This window comes from Doryrhamphus excisus, chromosome 4 (assembly GCF_030265055.1).
Source record: "Doryrhamphus excisus isolate RoL2022-K1 chromosome 4, RoL_Dexc_1.0, whole genome shotgun sequence".
In the NCBI taxonomy this organism is placed as follows: Eukaryota; Metazoa; Chordata; class Actinopteri; order Syngnathiformes; family Syngnathidae; genus Doryrhamphus; species Doryrhamphus excisus.
This window is the reverse complement of record NC_080469.1, coordinates 9,213,601-9,234,816: the sequence shown is the minus strand read 5'-3', so window position 1 is coordinate 9,234,816 and position 21,216 is coordinate 9,213,601. Positions and strand designations below refer to the sequence as shown.

Below are 21,216 nucleotides of genomic sequence, written 5' to 3'. Positions count from 1 at the left end.
CTCTGTTTCTTGGGCTTTTTGTTTGTTCTATTCATGTTCATACTTCAGTACGGAGCATCATGGTTTATGTACATGTTTTGATCATCATGATAAACAGTCAAAAATATCCACTCAACGTGAGGTTCACTATAATGAATACAGTATTCACTGATAACATTCTTTTGAAATGTTATTCCATCATGCTGTGTTTTCACGGAACTGATCATATCTATGTAGTCAATATATTTCCCCCCAAAAGGTGATGGTGACTCCTGTGAAGAATCAGACAGCCGTAGCAATAATACACAGACGTGGTGATGCCACTCAGTTTTCAGCCTCGTGCAGCAAGGGAAAAATAACCAAAGTGCAGGTAACTGTATATATGGAGAGTGTACTGTAAATTAAACATTTTCATCTTGTTTCCCATTTTCAGAGAATTCAAATGATTCTCCCTCAGCATTTCTCACACATCTCATCCGACTTCTGGTGTGATTGCAGCTTTAATTTTTGATGTGTTTTTTTTCTACCTTCTCTTGGGTGCCATTATTCTATTGTTTGCTTATTTATACTGTTTGGACGAATAATGTGATTTAATTGTGTGCACACTTTTTTCCCCATTCAACACTGCTGAGTAAACTGTGTGGGAGATGGGTTTTATTGCCTTGTCCAAACTGGATCCTGCTGGGACTGTGATGCATAGTGGTTTTTCTAATCTGTGGCCAGATGAAAGTCAACAAATCTAAACAGTAGCCTGCTTCAAAAAGTCAAAGGTTATTGACATGACTTGACTACCCAAATACACTTCTAAATCACAGCTTAGAGGTTCTTCTTTTTTCATAAATTGTGTACGTTCCCTCTTTTCGATTTATAAGATGACACAACAATGGAAATGAAAATAAACTTGTTGACACTGATAAATATCTCCTTTATTTTTTTTTAACAGTACTTCCACTGAATGACATCTGATATGAAAAGGAATTACGCAATGAAATATGAAGAAGGTATACTGTCAGTCTAAATGAAAATCTAAAAATAAGTTTTGTTATTTGACACAGTCCAGTAAATGTAAAATACTGTTGCCAGATTCTTGGTGAGATCCCAGGTTTTTGAAGCTTTTTTCATAAACTGCTGTAAATATTTATTGTCTTACCACTTTAAAGTACTTTAGCCCTAAATATAAAATAATATGCCAGTATGTTTACATAATGCCAGTTTTATATTCAGTGGTGTGAAAAAGTGTGATTTCCGTTTTTGTTTTTTGCATGTTTGTCACATTTAAATGTTCCAGATCATCAGACACTTATGAATGTTCAAAGGACAACACAACTAAGTGCCCCTTTTTAATGATTTTTTATTTATTTTGAAAGGGAGGGGGAAAAAAATCCAAACCTACAAAGTCACCCCCCCCCCCCCCCCAAAAAAAAAACAAAAAACATAACTGACATTAATTGAGATCTATCAGTCTGGAAAAGGTTATGAAACCATTTCTAAATCTTTGGGACTCCAGCAAACCACAGTGAGAGCCGTTATCTACAAATGACCAATACATGGAACAGTGGTGAACATTCCCAGGAGTAGTCGACCAACCAAAATTACCCCAGCGACGACTTATCCAAGAGGTCACAAAAGACCCTACAACAACATCCAAAGAACTGCAGGCCTCACTTGTCTCATTTAAGATCAGTGTTTGTGAATCCACTATGAGAAAGGCACTAAGCAAAAACAGCCTGCACGAAAGAACGAAAGAACATGAAGGCTCATCTATTTTTTTGCCACGAAACATCTTGATGATCCCCCAGACCTTTGGGAAAATACTCTGGTTTGACGTCTGGCGTACATGTAATGCTGTAACACACATACAGTTTTTTGACACATACACATTTATCCAACATCAGTGAGACAGAGCCTTATAATTTCAATAGCATGGCATCCTTGCAAAAAAAAACAAACAGTAAAAGGTGCAACATTTTCTTGGGACAATTTGGAAAATGTGAATTTCAGCAATATCCATTAAACAATAGAATTCACATATAATCTTATTTCAACCAGTCCAGGGTGACTGTCTTTAGCAGTGTTAATTTCCAGTGTGGCACAGCTAGGCAAACGTCCCTGTCTGGAGTTGTGTGCTGTTTGACTGTTCCCTTGGCAACCAACTGAAGCTCCTGTCAATTACGAGCCACCGCAGCACCGTGTGACACTCTGAAACCTCTGTCTTTGAGTTGACTAGCTCGTCTAAGGTACGGTATGCTTTGTTATTGAGATACTAAACTGAACATGAAGTGGAATAACTGTTAATTACATAATAACAAGAGAGGTCGGAGGACAAATTGTCCCTAGCCAAAAAAGTCAGCAAGTTTAGCCTGCTAGTAAGTGAAATTGTCTTGGTTTCCATGACAACTGAGCAACAGAAGACCCCTCTTTACACTTCATTGTAAACCAGCAGGCTTACTGGGAATGTTTCTGTCTGACCAGCATAACATGGCAAAGCACAGCAGCAGGGATGATGATGTTCTTCAACAAGGTCTGTGACTATCAGAGAAGAACATCCCAAATGTGTGTAAGATGAATGACACCCATGACATGTTCGCAGACTTACACAGCAGCAGCAATGGATTTGAACAGCATCATCCACCTCTCAGACTCGATCCCTGTGATTTCCTGCTGGATGCCATTGATGCTCAACTTGGAAAACTGCAGGTGTGTCATTTTCTTTTTCTTTAAAAAATAAAATCAAATATTTAGATCATTCTAACGGAATAAATACAAGCAGGTCAACAACTGTAACACAGACAGCAACAAATCAGGTTAGACTGACTTACCCAAGACACTTCATTCATATGTTAATGTTATTTTTACGTAATAATCTTTGTTTTTGACATGTTTAGCACCATTGAAGTGGAGTCAGTCTCTGAGCAAAGACACAGGTCTGGGCAGTACAGTGTCCCAAACCAATGACACTCCCATGTCTCAGTTGGATTTGATGGACACTCCAACAGTGGAACAAACCCCAGGTACAATCTAGCATAGATAGCATTCAGGTATTTATTTCCTGTGGAAAAGTGGTTGCCAATAGCAAATCTTCTGTATAATTTGATCTAATTTGAATAGTATTGCATGCATGCAAAATGTCAGAAACTTTTTTTTTCAAACTGAGTTTCATCCTAATTACATCCAGATTGCTGCCAAACCTCATCAGGTCAAGGAATGAATCATCCATTCATTCTACTTTGCTTAATATTTTAGTATTGTATATTCTCACATTATCTTGATAGATTTAGCGATGTGTTGTGATTTTTTGTAATGAGACACATATTTAAATATTCCTTCATCTTTTAAGTCTTCTTTCTTCTCAAAATATTGCTGTTATATGACATTCTTCTCCCTTCCTGCAGATGGAAGTACCTTGCCCCCTGTCACATGGGAGGAAGCAACACCGGAATCAGACATATGGACAGTTAGCAAAGTGGAGATGGAGTGTCACAAGGAGCAGGTCTTGTGGAGACTAGAGCGACTTCTTGGAGATGCATGTAAGCAAGGAGCAATGTCAGACAAACACCATCTTCCTTCAGAAAGTATCTGCACTGAGGACTATGTGAGGTGCTTTCAAGAGGAGATGGTGGACTTGGTGATGCCAGAAGGCAGTGTACAAGAGCTGAACGAAGAAGAGGAAGCGGAGAGGACCATGATCTCTGGTGGTGGCCCTTGCCACAGGGACCAAAATGTACACGGAGTTGTCAGGTTTGCATGTAGGAATGTGAAAAGCAGCAAAGACACTGTTGACTGTTGCCAGTACACGCCAAAACAAGGGGAGGAACTACACACATCTGGAGTTCCAACACTACAGAATGGTGAGAAAATGGGAGGTGAACATCACAACACATCACAGATTCCAGATGTTTCCTGCAGTGAGTGCATCCTACTTTTTTTCTTACTAGTTTCATCAAGACAATGACCTTTCTGTCTGCAGTTATATGGTAGTGTTGTACAAATGTACAATGTACATTTGGTGATTTATAGTATGCATGGCGGGGCTGCACGGCGGTCGAGTGGTTAGCGCGCAGACCTCACAGCTAGGACCTGAGTTCAATTCCACCCTCAGCCATCTCTGTGTGGAGTTTGCATGTTCTCCCCGTGCATGCGTGGGTTTTCTCCGGGTACTCCGGTTTCTTCCACATTCCAAAAACATGCTAGGTTAATTGGCGACTCCAAATTGTCCATAGGTATGAATGTGAGTGTGAATGGTGGTTTGTCTATATGTGCCCTGTGATTGGCTGGCGACCAGTCATAGGCAGCAGAAAATGAATGAATGAATACTATACATGGCATGCACTTAACTTCCGCTATTTTGTTTCAGTCATTTACAGCACAGAAAATGAAAGGGAACATCGGAACCCTAAACATATTTCTTCACCGAAAGGCAGGTGTTTAGCAGGTACCAGACACACAGTACTCTATATCTACATTCTAAAAGCACATTCTAAAAGCCAGCCAGACCAATGTCTTAAAGGTGACCAGTTTCCTGACCTATAAATGTTATGACGATGTTGAATTCTTGTGTTAAACAATGTCTCAGCATAATGAGGTTTGCGCATTTGGACTGTCAATGCGATCCGGACTTTCTTATATGGGCTGCAGATTGCCTGTACTCAGTAAACGCGGACCTACGTCTCCAGAATTTCTTGGCAGCGCTTGGGAGTGTGACCAATCACAGCGAATGGGCTTACCTAGAGAGGGGGTTGGTGGGCTAGGGGTGGTGTAAATTAAACAGACCGGAAGCAGGAAGTCAGTGGAAACACTGCTGAAAGAGGTGCAGAATCTGGAAGATTAGAAAGCTTTTTGTGCGGGTTATTGTGTGTAGCTCCTCTATAGGAGTCCACAACTCAATACAAAGTGCAGAAACTGAGCATAATAGGTCTCCTTTAAGATATATAATAATGGTTACTATTGATGGCCACCGTCAAAGAGGTTATCATCTAATGATATGTTTCTTGTACTTTGTGTTCCAGGGGTGCCTGTATGGAATTTTGACACGGTGTCCATTGACAGTGACCTTGACTCAGTTTGTACAGATATAGTTAAGCGGCATCTCCACAGACAGGCTGGTAAGAGATTGCCAAATTGAAGATATGAAATACAAAAAATGTTATCTAATGCACAACAGTAGGCCCTAGTTTTGACCCACTCCTAGGATGCAGCTCTTTCATTTCAACTGTCAAACACACAGGAACACAATAAGCATCAATCTGCACCCTATGTTCTCTACATGGGGTAAGCTTACCCCCTGGAGTACACCAATTGTCGCAGGGGGTACGTGGATAAAAATGAAGGTCAATTACTGCCATTCAAAGTCATTCGCAATTACGAATGCACATGAATGCCAAGGAGAAAGGAGCAGAAAGGAGACAGAGCATAAAGTTCATTGTTATGTGTGCATCATTTGAACAAATAAGTAAGTTTGATGATTATTTAGTGCATTCAGAGTGTTTCATCTTAAAGATTTCATTTAGATTGGTGCTCCAATCCCTGCACGGTGCAGCAGTGAAAACCTGAAGTCCCCGAAAATGAGACTGTTGGTTGTATGTATTTTTTGTACTTTGGATACTGCATTGTGATGACAGCTAAACGTTCGTCAATGTAGTATTAGATTAATATGCAGACAGTAAATATGAAATCGACAAATAAAAGATATGTCAGATCATTACTTAACTATTTATCAGTGTTGGTGCGAAACTTAATCAAGATGTGACCTTTGAAAATACACTTTTTTGACCAGGAATTATTATAACATTAATCAATTTCGAGATGTTACGACCTAATATTTCACAGATGTTAATGAAAGATTGAATCCTGCTGTTAGTAATGTTCTTTGATCCACAGGAGCTTTACAAAGCAAAAGTACTCTTCTTCAAGCCCAACATGGTAGAAGAAATATTTCCAGGTAAAAGGAGGGGAAGTGCACTCAAGTTTCACTCTAGCATTGATTTTTATGCATTTCTTTAATTCATCTTCATGTTTTCCATCTCTATTTCTGCATTCTAGAGATGAATCTTCTTTAGGGAATGATGACATTGACGCAGATGAGGAGACAAATGGACACTGGAGCAGGAGGTCCAAGCTTGAGAGGGCGTCAGAGAACATGCACTCCACTTGGGAGAAGATGAGATGTCATCTCTCTCACCTCAGACAAGTACGATTGAGCGGACTTGTTTACATTTGATCAGCTTTGTGTCAACAAGCCTTCATGTAACGTGTCTGATTCAGAGATGTGAGAACGAGGAGGAGACGCTACGAATGAGAAAGTCTCATTTAGCTGAAGTGGAGCTCTCCCTCTGTGAGCTGCAACTGAGGAGAAAGGTGAGGTGTAACATATATAATCATTTATCAGGAAATGGTAAAAGTTTTCTTCTCAATCTATTGCAGGGGTGTCAAAGTCAATCACACAATGGCTAAAAGCCAAAGCTGACTGTAGGTTGCAGGCAACTTTTCAACTTTTCAATAAGAAAAGTAGCCATTGGCTGTCCTAGATGACATAATTGTCTCATTTGCTGTAGCGAAAAAGCATAATCTCCTCCGCCCGGATTGGTCACATTCCTACGGTTCTTCCTGACTGCTACGAATAACACTTGATTAGTTGATAATAAATAAACAAAGTCTTTAGAGATCTAATTAAACATGTTTTGGGAGCTCATAAGCTACTGGCTGGAGACCCTTGATTTACCTTGTATGAACTCAAAGAGTCTGCTTGAGGAGGAGCACTCATTGTCGGACACACTTTGTTAGAGGTACCCATTGTTGTCGTGGAGCTCAGAAGCCGGACATGAGGCCACCGTGTTTACTAGTAACTATAGACAATCTTGACACAACATTAGTAGTGGAAATTTGGTCATTACACGTTTTTTGCAGGACTACTGTGTTCCAGACAGTGACTGTGGTTCTCGCCATGTTTTCTGGCGAGAGTACGCTGCTTCGGGTTTGTGGATATTTCACAGAAACAGTCCCATGTAAAATACTGTTGACAGATGAAAGTATTTTTCTCTTCACCAACTACAATAACTTCTGCCTGAGCTTGTTTCGTAGACAAAGAATCAGAGTTTGGGGAAAGACGAATCTCGAATCTCGCCTATAGCCACGGCCATAAGGAAGCCCGCTCCTCTGTGACATCACAAAAACAGTTTTTGTGTTTTTGAACCATCCCAAACATCTTTCAGGCCTCACTTCCAAATGTGTAAACCTCATTATCTGAAACTTTGGCATCGTTTAATACGATAATACAACATTCCAACTACATTTATATGGCGGAAAAGTGGATAAAGCCTCAGAGATCCCCTTAAAGTAAAGAATAGTTGCCACTGAAAGAATTACTTACTGAGCATATCATCATAAGCATGCTGCACAATATGGCTAAACTGTGCTATTTTCCAAACAGTTATACAGACCACATAATTGAATTTGACACATGGTCTATTCTGTTTATTTGTCCCAGAATGCCGTGCAGGATCTAGAGCGGCTCAGTGCAGAAACAGGGCACATGGAGACAGAAAAGAAGCAACTGGAGTATTTGCTTAAAGACGGCAAATCAGAGCGAGACCTAGTGAGGTATTATATCAACGTTGTCGTCCAAGTCCTGTAATGTGGTTGTATCCAATTGTGTTCTGTGTTGTGTAGCTGCCAGTTGCAGAAACTTCAAAAGAAAAAAGAAGCTTATCTCCGTGACCTGAGACGCATGGAAAAAGGACAAAAGAAGAAAGACCAACCAGAGGACAAGTCCTGTGTGGAGGTGTTATTCAACAATATTTCAACATGTCTTCTTGGGACACTCCACTATTTCTTCTTCTGTTTCACAAACAGACCAGCATTGTTATGTCTGAGATGGAGAGACAGTTGGATTGTGCCAAAACTGAACTCTTCTCTGAGCAGCGCCGGGCAAGAGAAAAGCTAGAATCCATGCAACAAGTACAGTATTACCAATTAGTTTTACCAATGCTATAATGGATATACAGTCATCCCTCGTTTATCATGGTTAATTGTTTCCAGACCTGATCGTGATAAGTGAATTTCCAAAAACTAGGCATCCCAATTAGAAATCCACTATTTTTGTAGTTAGAGCATATACACCTTATTACGATATTCTAAATACTTGTTCTAAACATGGATAGAGCCCTGTAGACATAAACCAACACACTAATAGTTACCTTCACACTTGTATCACCCAATACATTGGAACCTCGGTCAGCTCCAAACCGGTTAGCATGTTTTCTGTATGCCACAATTTTGCCTCGGTTTGCGTGCATTCTCTGATTAGCATTTAACCAAGTTACATATTTGTTGCCTCAATTAAGCATGTTCAAGCATAAATATTGATAAATTAAGTAAAGTACAAAAATAAGGCATTCAGAAGATGCATTCAAAAACATGATGCTACGTAGTCTACACTGGTCATCAGTAATGTTGCTGTAATATTTGGTAGGCTTTTATTGCAGGTTTGAATTATCTCTCAGCAGCCTCAAAAGTAATAACACAATAATAATCATAGTAATAACACAGGCTACTGTTTTGATTAAAACTCTGAAGCCCCAATGTCACTTCCTGTCATCCACATATCCGGAACATGTTTATTACAACACACACGAGCACGAGTCATATTTATGTCTGAAATAGCTTATTTTATGTTTACTATATTGGGAGAGTAAAGGTGACTATAGGAGTGTTATTTCATGTGTAACTGTATTTGTACTGTATATTTATCCATATTTGTGTTCCAAAATGCTTGATATATGTTTTGACTAATTGAGTAATAAACTGCATGATTTATTAATTAATATATTTTTCAAAATCTGTGAACCAATGAAGCTGCGAAATTTGAACTGCTATGTGCTTTACCACATCCTTTTTTTAGGTCACAGCTTTATTCCAAAATGGATTAAATACATATTTAAAAAATAATAATAATTCTACACACAACACCCCTTAACGGCAATGTGATTTTTTTTTATTGATTGTTGATTGTTGATTGGATAATTGTTTTCAGTCCATAAAATGGACATAGTTGTAATTGTTGTGTATTTAGTTCTTACTCATCTTTATTTTGCAAACTGTAGTTGCAAATAATACTGTAGAAAAGATCATTGCAATAACCAGTGTTGGGCACGTTACTTTAAAAAAGTCATTAGTTTAGTTACTAGTTACTTCTCCAAAAAAGTAACTGACTTACTCCACTAGTTATCAGTAAAAGTAACTATTGCATCACTCGCCCCTGCTTATTCCCATCACTGGCACTAGGACATCACTGGCCAATGGTTATTTGCACTGCAACTTTGTGCAAGTCAGAAGTGATACAACTGTGTTGACATATTTATGTTGGAGCAGACGTTGGAGGCAACTTGTGAGGAACTCTTGAGGGTCTCAGAGGCAGAGACTTCACTAAGGAACAGGTGCACTTGTCTGGAAGAGAAAGAAAGGCAGAAAAAGGTGGAGACGGAGGTGATACAACACACTCATTGTCATCATTTCTTGTTACTCCACAATTCTCTGTGGAAAATTGCAGTTTTTTTTTCTTAGGGTCTTGAGTGTCAAGCACGTGAGCTGCAGGGAGAACTGGGAGCATGTAAAGCCAGAGTTGACACACTGGAGAAAATGTTGGATCAGAAGGAGCAACATCTCCTAGATTTCCAGGAGCAACGTGGAGCCCTGCAAGCAGAGGGAGACAGACTGAGGGGGGAGCTAGAGTTCATAAAAAGCCAACACTACAATGCTCTTAAAGAAGCCAGAGACCACGCCTCTTCAGTGATGGTGATTTGGAATTAGAAAAGCAGCACTTTGCTCCACAACCTAAACACTTCCCTCTCATTCAGGTGCACAAGGCCATAGAGGAGGAAAGAAGAAAGATGGAAGCAGAGAAGATGGAAGCTGTGAACTTTCACTGCAGTTTACTGGAAGAGCAGAACAGGAAGAGCTTGGAAAGTGCAAGGAGTGAGATGCATGAAGAAAAGAAGAATGTGCTGACTCTTCAGCATAAAGTGGCGGAGCTGCAAAGTGTAAGATCTTGTGACTACCTTCTTAGAGACAATTCCAATCCAACTCTTCTGTGTGTATCTCTTTCATTAGCGAGTACAGGAGCTAGAGGGTGAGCGCAGTGGGCAGCAGCGAGAGCAGGAATCTCTGCTCTCTGTCATTTGCAGGTCACTGAAGGAGGAGCACCAGGCCGAGCTGGAGAGGTTGCAGAAACACATGCTGCAGGTACCGTATCATATCATTTCTGAACAGACGGGTATTGTAGAAATGGTGACGTTTGAGTATGTCGCAGGAGACTGAGAGGACCGTGCTGCAGCTGGAGAAGGCTGCACAGCTGGCAAAGGGAGAAGCTGAGAAGATGCACCAGATGCTTGAAGAGAAAGATATCAGAAATAATGAAGCTAGAGCGGAGCAGGAGCAGCAGCTAAGGGAATGGGCTCAGGAACTGGTGGATGAGTGTGAACATCTGCATCTCTTAATGGGACAGAGTGGAGGCAAATCCAAAACACTGCAGCTCCTTCCCAGGTATGCTTTCCCTCTCAGGGCATTATGGGTTGTATTGTAGATTGCAAACAACTAAAGATTTGTATGCAACAGCCCTACCATTGATGAGGCGATCACCTACCTGAAATGTCTAAAAGACCCTTTAAAGCATCTCCATCAGGAGTTAGATTCTCTGAGGCAAACCATTGAGCAACTGCATGCAGACAAGGTATGTACAGCACTGTAGTTTTTACATCTGACTGCAAGTTTAGCTGGGTTTGGGTCTGCATGTTCAATTCCAGAAGCAAGAGTTAAAGATTCAGAAGCAACAGCTGAAGATGGAGCGAAACCAAGCCTTGGATTCTCTGAAGGAACGTCTCATTCGGGTACATTGTAAAACATACACGTTCATTTTTTTTTTAAAAAAGAAATCATTTTAAATCTCGGGCGGCACGGTGGACGAGTGGTTAGCGCGCAGACCTCACAGCTAGGAGACCAGGGTTCAATTCCACCCTTGGCCATCTCTGTGTGGAGTTTGCATGTTCTCCCCGTGCATGCGTCGGTTTTCTCCGGGTACTCCGGTTTCCTCCCACATTCCAAAAACATGCTAGGTTAATTGACGACTCCAGATTGTCCATAGGTATGAATGTGAGTGTGAATGGTTGTTTGTCTATATGTGCCCTGTGATTGGCTCGCCCCCAGTCCAGGGTGTACCCCGCCTCGCGCCCCAAGACAGCACCCCCCGCAGACCCTCGTGAGGAAAAAGCGGTAGAAAATGAATGAATGAATTTGAAATGTCCTGTCTGGTTGGCCCAGGAGCACATTGAGGAGCTGAGCAGTCTCAAATGGGCTCATATGAGTGATGGAGGACTGGAGGCCTCTCTTCGCAAGCAGCTGGAGGCCAAAGATATGGAGCTGAGACAGGTCCAGACTAACATGGCTCTGTGGAAGGAACAGACCACCGCTCGTCTGGCCTGCAAGTTTGAGGAAGAGTTGACAGCTGAACTGGAAAGGTGACGGATGAATTGTCTCTTTTCTGGTCACACTCACACCTAATCAACCTTTACTGATCACATTTATAACAGATTTACAATCAATAACAATCTGGAAAGAAATACTCTCATTGATTGCATTGATTTGTATTTAGATTTCAATTTTGTTTTAATTTGTCTGCCATTCCACAGGTGCAGGACAAAGTTATTAAAGGGCAGGTAAATGATGTAAAAGGCTGCTGAAGAATAGTTTGATACTAATACTGATTCTAACCAGCATGATGTCACCTTCACCCACAATGCTGATAAATCCATACATGTAGTACAGTATAAACAATATGTCAGCCAACATTATCGAGAAATGGCCAACACTGACGTTTAAAATGTGTGGTTTCTTTTCAGAAAGACATCACACGCATCACAAGAGGAGACACAAAGGTCAGAGGGTCAGGTGAGGCATAGTACAAAGGTACCATTCAACTGTTTGCATGAATACTGTACATTCATTTTATCTAAAGACACATCTTGTGTCTCCCATCAGCATCAGGATGCTCACTATACCAACTGCTCAACCTGCGTTTATGCTGCCGTTCCCCACTACCCCTCAGACGTGGCCTCATTAAAACTTGTGCGTTACTTGCAGAGCAGAGTCAAGCAGCTCCGTGTAGAGAACCAGACATGGAGGCCAACACCTGTGAAGACAGGACCCTGCCTACCTACAGTGAGTCAATGTATAACTCACCCATCTTTGATTCAAATTTCTTAACAAATGTGTCATCATTGTATGTTTATCTCAGAAACCGTGAGATCCATTAAGGTTTCAAACTATCACATTCTTGTTTTTTGTTTTTATTTTATTATTATTTTACAGCAACATCAAGATAGTGAAGAGAATTCAGAGTCTCTTGCCCATCATGGTGGTCTCCAGTTAAGGGCTTGAAGCATCACATGCTCACCACTGGTATGGTAAAAACACCCCATTATTGAATAATCCTGGAACTTGTAAAGCTACAAAAGTAAGATTAAAAAAGAACCAAACTATATTCAGTCAAATACCTCATCTGAATACTAAATACTATCCTTTTTAAACAAATACTCAATGATCAAGAACACTACTCTCTCATTGTGAGCTGTATCTGAGTGAAGTCAGTAAAGAATCCACGGTATTTGAACATATTTGGCATTACTGAAGAAATGAATCATTCACAGTTAAGTGTACTTAAGATAGCATCTTAACAAGCAGGTCACAGTGACAAATGACACAACCAAATGTTTAGTGGTCGTTTGCACTTTCCTCTGTGACAGTGTTTTATGGCTCAAGATTCCAGAGGTTTGCAGGTTTAACAGGAGACTGACAGTAGAAAACCTCATGAAGCCTTTTTTTTTTGTAGGAATTGCTGTTACATGACATATAATCATATGTAACATGCAAATGAACATTTAATCAACTTTATGAGACAATTTAATATCAGAACATTGCACGCTTTTCCCACTGGATGAAGCACAATATATGTGTAAAACAAATACAAACAGAACATATCTGATTGGGATATCCTTGAAAACACATAATTCAAGGTGCATTTCCATCACTTTACAAACTCTTCAAAGCTTATATAGCATACTTGCTCAGCAAAATAGAATAGTCTTTCAACCACAACGAATACAGCTCTTGTACAAAGTCATGCATGTTAGCATTTATGGGCACTGAAGAATAAAGATGGCAGGGTAGAAAAATACGTTGCTGCTCACAGATGATTAACAAAGAACACCTACTTAGAAACGGTGTATCAGTGCAATGTTAACCAGGCTTTGGCAAATGTTAAATATTAATTATTACTCATGGAGCTTGAGCTTGAGAGTGATTTGATTTGGGGGTAACATGAACGTAGAATGTCAGGATGTTACTTCATTCTGGGATTATATTCATAGAACCGAAAAGTGACTAAGCGAAAGCGGCAACAACTCCAAAGTGACCAATTTCCACGCAAGTCCGGTCAGTGAGTTACACCTTCTTACATTTCCATGTCCTCCTCTCCACAGCTTTGTGTGACGAGAAAGTTATGGAGAGGAGTGTGCGTGTCTCCAGGTGCACTGAGGGGATTGTGATGGTTGGGCGAAGCACACAGAGTCGTTGGATGTCGGGGGACTGACTGTTGTTTCCTCTGCTTCTGGAACGAGCCTTTTAGTTTGCGACAGAAGGGGTCTTCTGGTGGCCGCCACAACACCAGCTCCATGCAGGAATGGCTCCTAGACGTAGAAAGAAGGACAGTGTAAATGTGGACGAACGTGTTTGGCAACATTTTGGCCACAAACATACACAGATTGAGCAACTGTGTGGGGGAGGATGTCACTGATGCCACGCTGCAGGCCTTCCTTCAAACTGTCCGAGATGACCAGGACTGGCCTTCTTTGGGCCGGCTCCACATCCAGATCTTCATCCTCATCGTCGTCCTCCAGTGTTATTCTATTCAATGACATACCATAGTCTGTTTTAATAATGTTCTCATTGACATTTGAAATTCACAATAATTAGTATAATAGTGTAACAAGGCTGTCCATTTTTTAATTAAACTAAACTGAATCTTTTAATTATTTTTAATTCTGAACAAACTGGTTGTTGTGTTTCAGTATTTAGCAACTAAACACGCCAACATACCTGTTTTCAATCTCTTGAAGCTTCCTTTGAGCTGCCTCTATTTCCATGCAGGAGCTCTCCGTCTCAAGTCGGGACACATCAGAAGAGGACCGCAATGAATTCAGGTTGTGAGGTGACGGACAAGGTGGTGGAGGAGCATGGTCACTTAGATGTGTACATAAAGTAGGACAGCTGTTTCTAGAAGGCCCGTCCAGTGAAATGTCCAGCTCGGTCCCTGTTGTTAATCTTCGTCTTTTGGCAAGACATCCTCTGAGAAAATAAAGAAAATGTATTCAATATTGTTGTACTGCATACACTTAGATGTTCTTCTTACATACTCATCATAAAATCTCCTCCTGTGCTTCCTGAGGCATCTTGTCTCCCAACTGCTGAGATAGAAACAGATGTGTCTCAGACAAGATTTCAAGTTGTTTGGAAAATGAATGAAAACAACCCAAATAATCTTACTTGCTTGACAGGGGTCCTCTCTGTAGGTGTTCAGATGTGTTTGGAGACCCAAGATCAAATTCAGGTAAGCTTGTGGGCCCAGAAAATGTATACATGCTTGGTAGCAAACCCAGTGGACTACTTGAGGGTGCCAAGTGATGCATTATGGTCCAGTCGGCCAGATTATTATTGTAAAAGGCATGTGTAGGGAAACATGAAAAGATCATTACAAACCCTTTCGTTCCGGTACAATTGTGTTCTTATTTTTGGACGCTTAGTGGTCATCTACGTAACTTGGGAGTTGGTTACCAAGTCATACATCTGTCCATACAACTCTAGCTATCTGCAATGCTAATGTCGCATTTAAACAACATCGCTGCAGACTAATATTGGAAGATGACACGCATAACTTGCAATGGCAGTTTTTGTCAAGGAGCTACATCGAACTTTATGATGGTGGCTAAAATAGACGTTTAGCCTTATCCCTTCATGTTTGCGCTGTTGTTTCTTTTGCTAGCGCTCTCATACCTTACGTTTAACAAAAAATTCAGAGAGCATAATTAAATACTTAAAAAAAACACCCTTACTAACCTAATAAAGAGCCCTCAAACGTTTGGTCCCCGCAGCGTGAACTGTTCACAACGAAAAGTGGTAGGATAGCAAAGCTTCATGCACCGGAAGAGTCGCCTATATTCTCGAAAACGCACAGAATCATGGGAGTTGGAGTTTGACAAAGAGCTTGTGAAAAAGCGTGGCGTATGTCTACTCCTAAGCAAAATGTTGTGTTCTTTTTCAGTTATTGTTCATACTAATACACTAATGAGGTAAAAATAAAAACATAAATAACCTTTTGTAATGTAAATTGCATGTATACGTCAAAATAGACAATTTCCGTGTGGTTGGTAAAAACTTCCTGTGTAGGCGGTACTCTGTCGTCTCAAATGACAGGTCATGTGACAGGGAAATTTTAAAGAGTTGTTGTCTCTGCCCGGTTACTACTCGTCTTAGTGCTGGATTGGACTGACGCTGTCTAGACTCTAGAGGTAACAAACTGCCTTTTTTGTCAAATGTTCACAAACGTTTTACAGTAACAACATTTGATTAAGAGGCATATACCCATATGACGTCATTATATCAGTATTTTTGTATGTTAGCTATTTTAGTAGTTTTGTGTCTATTGCTGTACATTTAAATATTTACATGTGATTTGAGTATTATTTTTCTTTGAACATATGGTTATATCCTATCCTATCCCTTCTTTTTTAAGGTAAACAAGAATGTATCATCTAGCGTTTCTCTACGGACTGCTGTCTTTTGTCTCTAGTTTACCTTGTGGTAAGTGTTATATATACTGTAAAGTATTTTAACATAGTTTTATGACCTTTGTTGAGTTGCTGAAAACCAGGCTGAATTTGTGTGGCCCGAGTTGTGTGAAAGAATCCATCTTAAAAATTGAGTCACTTGTTCACGGCATTCCCATATTTTGCAATTACTTTTATGAAATACATTGTTGTTCAACCTTTCTAGAATGGAGAAAAATATATTGACAAGATTTAGTAAACTATAATATTTTTGGATAAATAACTTTGCCTTTGCCTTTGTTTCCTATGGATGTTTCTGCTGATGAGGCAATTCTGACCTTGCAACACTTCATGTTCATGTTGATGTCAGCAAGCTGCTTTGTCTAAACTGCTGTTATGAAAGTGCTCTGAAATTGTTTCCCCATCTTTTAACCTAGATACATCTGGACCCAACAGTGAGCTACTGCTTTCACTGAATAAGGATCTTCTTCGCTCCCTGGAGAGACTGGAAGGACTCCCCAATCCCAGTGTCCACTTGGCATTACGACTCTCAGACACCCACAACCTTGTCAAAGAGGGGCAACACCTGAACAGACTGAAAAATCATTTACACAATGACATTCAAAGGTAAAAACTCACATTTGTCAGAATTTTGCTTGCTTACTGTTGCATTTAATACCTCTATTAACCCCTGAGTGTGGTCTACAAAAACATATAACTAATAAGGAGTGCCAGGTCCAAAAATTGGAATTAACAGTTGTGGCTGTAGGCCACTTAGTGATGTAGCCTTTATTAACGTCAAAAGATGTCAGTAGCTACAAAAGCTTTATCTACCTTTGCATGCGCTTTGAAACTGTTGGTTGTGCCAGTCAGCTGTCAGCTGGGGCTGAGTGTGACTTGCAATTCTCTGCCATACCACAAGAGGCGGTGTTTTTCCTGAGCGTGACCAACCACAGCTCTCATTGACTAGTTATCTCGTTGACTACCACTTCTAAATGAGAGCATGTGTGTCCACTGGAAGTGGATGTCTTATTTTCTGAACCTCATTACCATGAACTTTGTGTTCTTCAGCGGCCTCGCTCTCAGCCAACCTGTGGTTGGACGCTTGGCGTTGTACACACTGGCCTTGAAGTCATCATGTTATGATCTCAACACAATCACCTTCACTGTTGGTGACAAGAGTGAGACGCTGCTGACGCACCTCAAGAAGCAGATGGAGCAAGAGAAAGAATACATTTCCTGTAAGTTTCAATTCGTTGAAGGAGAATATACCATTTTGAGATCATTTACGGTTTCAAAGTTAGAGCATAGAGAACCTTATTACGACAGGATTCAGAGGTAACATTCATCTTAGCGTGGATCACGGCTGCAACAGTAGCCTGTGTTTTTATTTGGGATTTTTAGTAGGAATTATTGTGCCAATTATGAGATTATTAAAACCTGCAATAGAAGCCTGTTGTTCCAGCGATCAAGTCTGCTGCTTGTGTGTCCCACCAAATATTACTGACACCTACTGGTCAGTGTAGAATACTACCTATCAACATCTTTGAATGCATCTTTTGTATGCCTTATATTTGTATTTTACTTAATTTTGCAATTTTTTTCTTGAAAAATGGCTTAATTTAACATTTGCTTAAATATACATATGTTCTGACTAATAATGGGCTGTATTCAACCACAAAATTGCATAATTTATTTACTAATATGTTTTTGAAAATCAGTGATAGAGTGAATGGCAGCATTTTAAACCCCAAAGTTTAACCACTTAAGTGGTTTAAGTCGGGGTGACTTGAAATTTCAACAAAATTTGGCAAACACTGACAAGCATTTTGAGGACATAAATGTCATTTACAGTCAGCGTAACTTTTTCACGTGACTATATCATATATGATTTTATGTCTTCTTCTCTTTACGCAGTCAGCCAACGCCCTTTGACCAACTATTACCAGTACTCACTGGGTGTGCTCGCTCTGTGCGTGAGCGGCATCAGGGTCAACAACCACATCGCCAACAAACTCATTAAAGCAGTAGAACATGACTATTTCACACATGGCGACACCGTCAGCATCGGTGGGTAAAACCTTCTTGGATGCTTGCTGATTAGTTTGAGAGTTGACGCTTTATGTACTGCTTTTATAGATACCTATGCAATGGCGGCAATGGCCTTGCAGTGTGTGAAGAATGCCGGTTCCCATATTCACAATGCTGCTGAGCTTGAGACAGCCCTGACCAAGATCAAGCAGAAGCTCTTGGCATCACGAAGGCCCGATGGTCATATTGGCAATGAGTTCAGCACTGGTCTTGCTGTACAAGTAAGAATGATTTGCACATTCCAAATTAGACCAATATTTTTTTTTGGGGTGGGTGCCCCTAAAGTTCCAAAAACTTAACTTCAGTCAGCATATGGCACACAACCACAGCTCAACTTTGTCTTTTTGTCATACTTGCATAAATGCATAAAGTAGATGAAAGAAAAGTACAAATACAAAGACAAATTTAAACAGCAGTATGTGAAAAATACATTACTGTACATTCCGGACTATAAGTCACACTTTTTAGCATGGTTTGGCTGGTTCTGCAACTCCGGAGCGACTTATACAGTATATGTTTTTTTTTCACACTGACAGCCACGAGAGGTCGTTACATTAACAAACCACCTATTGACGTGATGTTAACAAACGCCTATAAAATAAATTTCGCCCCCAAAATGCGATTTATACAAAGGTATGAAAGAGTTTGAATTTAATAAATTACTGGTTGTTGGGATCAACAAACACTCTTAATGCAGAAAATAACCATCAAACTGACTTATTTATTCACAACATGCACACAGAGCAATGAACAATTTCATGCTCTGTCTTCTTTCTACTGTTCTCATTGTGCCATGAGGCCTTCATGTGCACTTGTAATTGTGAGTGTTTTTCTTTTTTATTCACATACCCCCCATGACAGTTGGTGTACATATCCCACTCCTTGACATTTCATCATCCACTCAAATAATATATGTATATGAAATATTCCTTCCAGGCTCTACTGGCGATGGGCAGCCAGGTGTCAGCGTGTGCTGCTCCAATGGAGGCCATGAGGAGGGATGCCAGAGGCAACACGTACCACAACCCCATGGCCATATCTCAGGTCCTGCCAGCTCTCCAGCAGAAATCCTACTTGGCTGTCCAAAGCAAGGAGTGCCTCAATGAAGAAGGTACGCGCACTATTATTCTTTAGAAATGGGTAATGTTAGGTTTGTGTCTGCATTGTCATTCTTTGCACATGTTTACACGCAGACACTTTGGTTCTTGAGCCCATCGACCCTGTGGTAGTTTTGCCCAGTGACACCAAAGTGGCTGTGATGGTGGAAGTGGTGACATCCAGCGGGTCATCTGCTGTTTATTCCCTGGATGTACCAAAGGGAAGCTCTCTGTTGGCGGCCCTCCAACTCCTCAAGGGAAAAAATGTTGGCTTCACGTAAGATCATGTGATCAGATATTTGGTGCAGGTTTTCACAATATTCTTAAAGAGCATATGTGTGGCAGGTTTGAGCAGGAATCAAGCCTGTGGGGGCCATTCTTAAGTGTGGTGAATGGAGAGCGGGCCAGACAGAGCGACCGCAGATACTGGCACCTATCCTCTGGTGACGCTGCTCTCACCCAAGGTGAAAACACATGTATACATACTAGGGATGATCAATACCGCACGATTTACGTGGAAATGTACTCTCACATCCAAAGTTTGCTCAGAAAAGTCGTCTCCTCCTCTGTAAGCTTCATCAGTGACATGTGGTTTTTACTCAATTAAGGTGATTTTATGGTCATTTTTTATATTATACAGCCAATACCAGACAGTGATTCTGGGTCCCATGGAAAAAAAAACCATTACATTGCCCCTCCCATTGGAATTGGCCTACCTTTCCCCCGATACGGCACCCGAGGCCAATAGCACCCATTAAAAATACATTGAAAAATTGACAGTTAATCCATGTGATCAGTATTGGCCAAGTTCACTCATGGATGATCAGTATCAAAATCTGCAGCATAAAACCCTGTTCAGAGCATCCTTAATACAATACATATTCAAACACAACATTAAACATGTACATGTGTTTTATTTGTATAACGTCTTTCATGTTGTTTCCGTGTTGTTTCAGGTATTCGTGATTTCAAAATAGAAGTGGATCAAAAGATAACCATCAAAAACACAAGCTTTTAAGAGTGCCATTGATCACTAGTGATCATTTTCGACCAAAGAAAACAACTTTGATTTCTTTCAACCCATTTTTTTGTTTGTAATTGTTTCATTGCAAATAGATATGACTGAAGAGACTGTGGTAATCATATAAAAGGGAGATTTTTTAATGTATTTTCTTTTATAAAGGTTTAAAAAATGAAATGGGAATGTTCGTGTTATGTTGCCTTTAATCTTCTTGGGTACTAGGGACTTATTTCTTGTTTCATATTTGTTCTTCATTTTGGTTGTGTTAACTTCAATCCACCCATTTTCTATACTGCTTGTCCTGACTGGGGTCACATGTATACTTCAGGGGAGAAGGTGATCAAAAATGCCAAATAAAGAATTATTATTCGTGCAGTGGGAGGTAGAGAAAGTTGGAAAGGATTCTGTCAGGCGCCACAACTGAGATATGGCCCTCAATAAAGACGAATTTGACGATGGGCATGTTGACATGTTTGCTCACCGTGCGATACACTTGGCTGCACTTCCATGAATGACCACTAGAAGCCAGTGTGGCATAGATTATCAAAACAGTCATACGTAATACACCTCTATCAGACGGTTTGTCTGTTTTCCTGCTATCAATTGTCTATACATACATATATATATATATATATATATATATATATATATATATATATATATATATATATATATATATATATATATATATATATATATATATATATATGTATGTATAGACAATTGATATATATATAATTGATATATAATTGATATATATATATATATATATATATATGTGGTCTTTTGGACCGTCCATAAGAGCAATAAATGTCTAAGCAGCGTGCCGGGGACATGTTTACAATGTTGTTTCTGAATTCTTCTCCATTCTGCTCACCACCATGGCGACCAAACCCGCTCAGGGCATAAACTACGGAAGTGGATTACTTTTTGGCAGCTCGCCAGTGCCATTGCGGTGATTGTGCGGCTATGGACCCAGCCACTTTCTCAAAAACACCCTCATTCACTGCTATTGTGGCTACACACCAGAAAGGAGGGACTAACTCGAGTTGTTGCAATTCAAAGTTAAAAGGAGATACGTGTCAATGGTGTATAGTTGAAGAAGAAGGGGATAATAATTTATCGTCATTTCCGGTATGTGCGTATGACAATAATGGAT

At 40.2% G+C, this 21,216-nt stretch overlaps 3 protein-coding genes across 8 annotated transcripts; 2 read left to right on the top strand and 1 right to left on the bottom strand.

Moving 5' to 3' along the window:
• Positions 1-10,345: 10,345 nt before the first annotated feature.
• Positions 10,346-12,868, top strand: si:ch211-102c2.8 (uncharacterized). Its single transcript, XM_058070569.1, has 8 exons — positions 10,346-10,515; positions 10,588-10,702; positions 10,776-10,859; positions 11,290-11,486; positions 11,658-11,684; positions 11,868-11,916; positions 12,109-12,186; positions 12,337-12,868. The coding sequence occupies exons 1-8, from the start codon at positions 10,349-10,351 to the stop codon at positions 12,403-12,405; spliced, it is 786 nt and encodes a 261-aa protein (XP_057926552.1). The 5' UTR covers positions 10,346-10,348; the 3' UTR covers positions 12,406-12,868.
• On the bottom strand, positions 12,423-15,345 carry ccdc117 (coiled-coil domain containing 117). 6 transcript variants are annotated; one of them, XM_058070567.1, is made up of 6 exons: positions 15,139-15,345; positions 14,569-14,688; positions 14,439-14,486; positions 14,122-14,370; positions 13,783-13,929; positions 12,423-13,712 (listed from the first exon to the last, which is right to left on the bottom strand). In XM_058070567.1, exons 2-6 carry the CDS (start codon positions 14,661-14,663, stop codon positions 13,478-13,480), a joined length of 774 nt encoding a protein of 257 aa, XP_057926550.1. In that variant the 5' UTR covers positions 14,664-14,688; positions 15,139-15,345; the 3' UTR covers positions 12,423-13,477. The 6 variants fall into 6 exon arrangements, with proteins under 6 accessions (XP_057926550.1, XP_057926551.1, XP_057926547.1 ...); XM_058070568.1 differs by having other exon boundaries at positions 14,569-14,685; XM_058070566.1 differs by having other exon boundaries at positions 12,431-13,712; positions 14,439-14,489; positions 14,569-14,685; positions 15,139-15,264.
• Positions 15,346-15,485: 140 nt separating this feature from the next.
• On the top strand, positions 15,486-20,515 carry tcn2 (transcobalamin II). The gene is made up of 10 exons (XM_058070851.1): positions 15,486-15,590; positions 15,815-15,882; positions 16,286-16,475; positions 16,920-17,089; positions 17,766-17,918; positions 17,988-18,160; positions 18,876-19,050; positions 19,133-19,313; positions 19,382-19,500; positions 19,993-20,515. The coding sequence occupies exons 2-10, from the start codon at positions 15,825-15,827 to the stop codon at positions 20,052-20,054; spliced, it is 1,281 nt and encodes a 426-aa protein (XP_057926834.1). The 5' UTR covers positions 15,486-15,590; positions 15,815-15,824; the 3' UTR covers positions 20,055-20,515.
• The last annotated feature ends 701 nt before the right edge of the window (positions 20,516-21,216 follow it).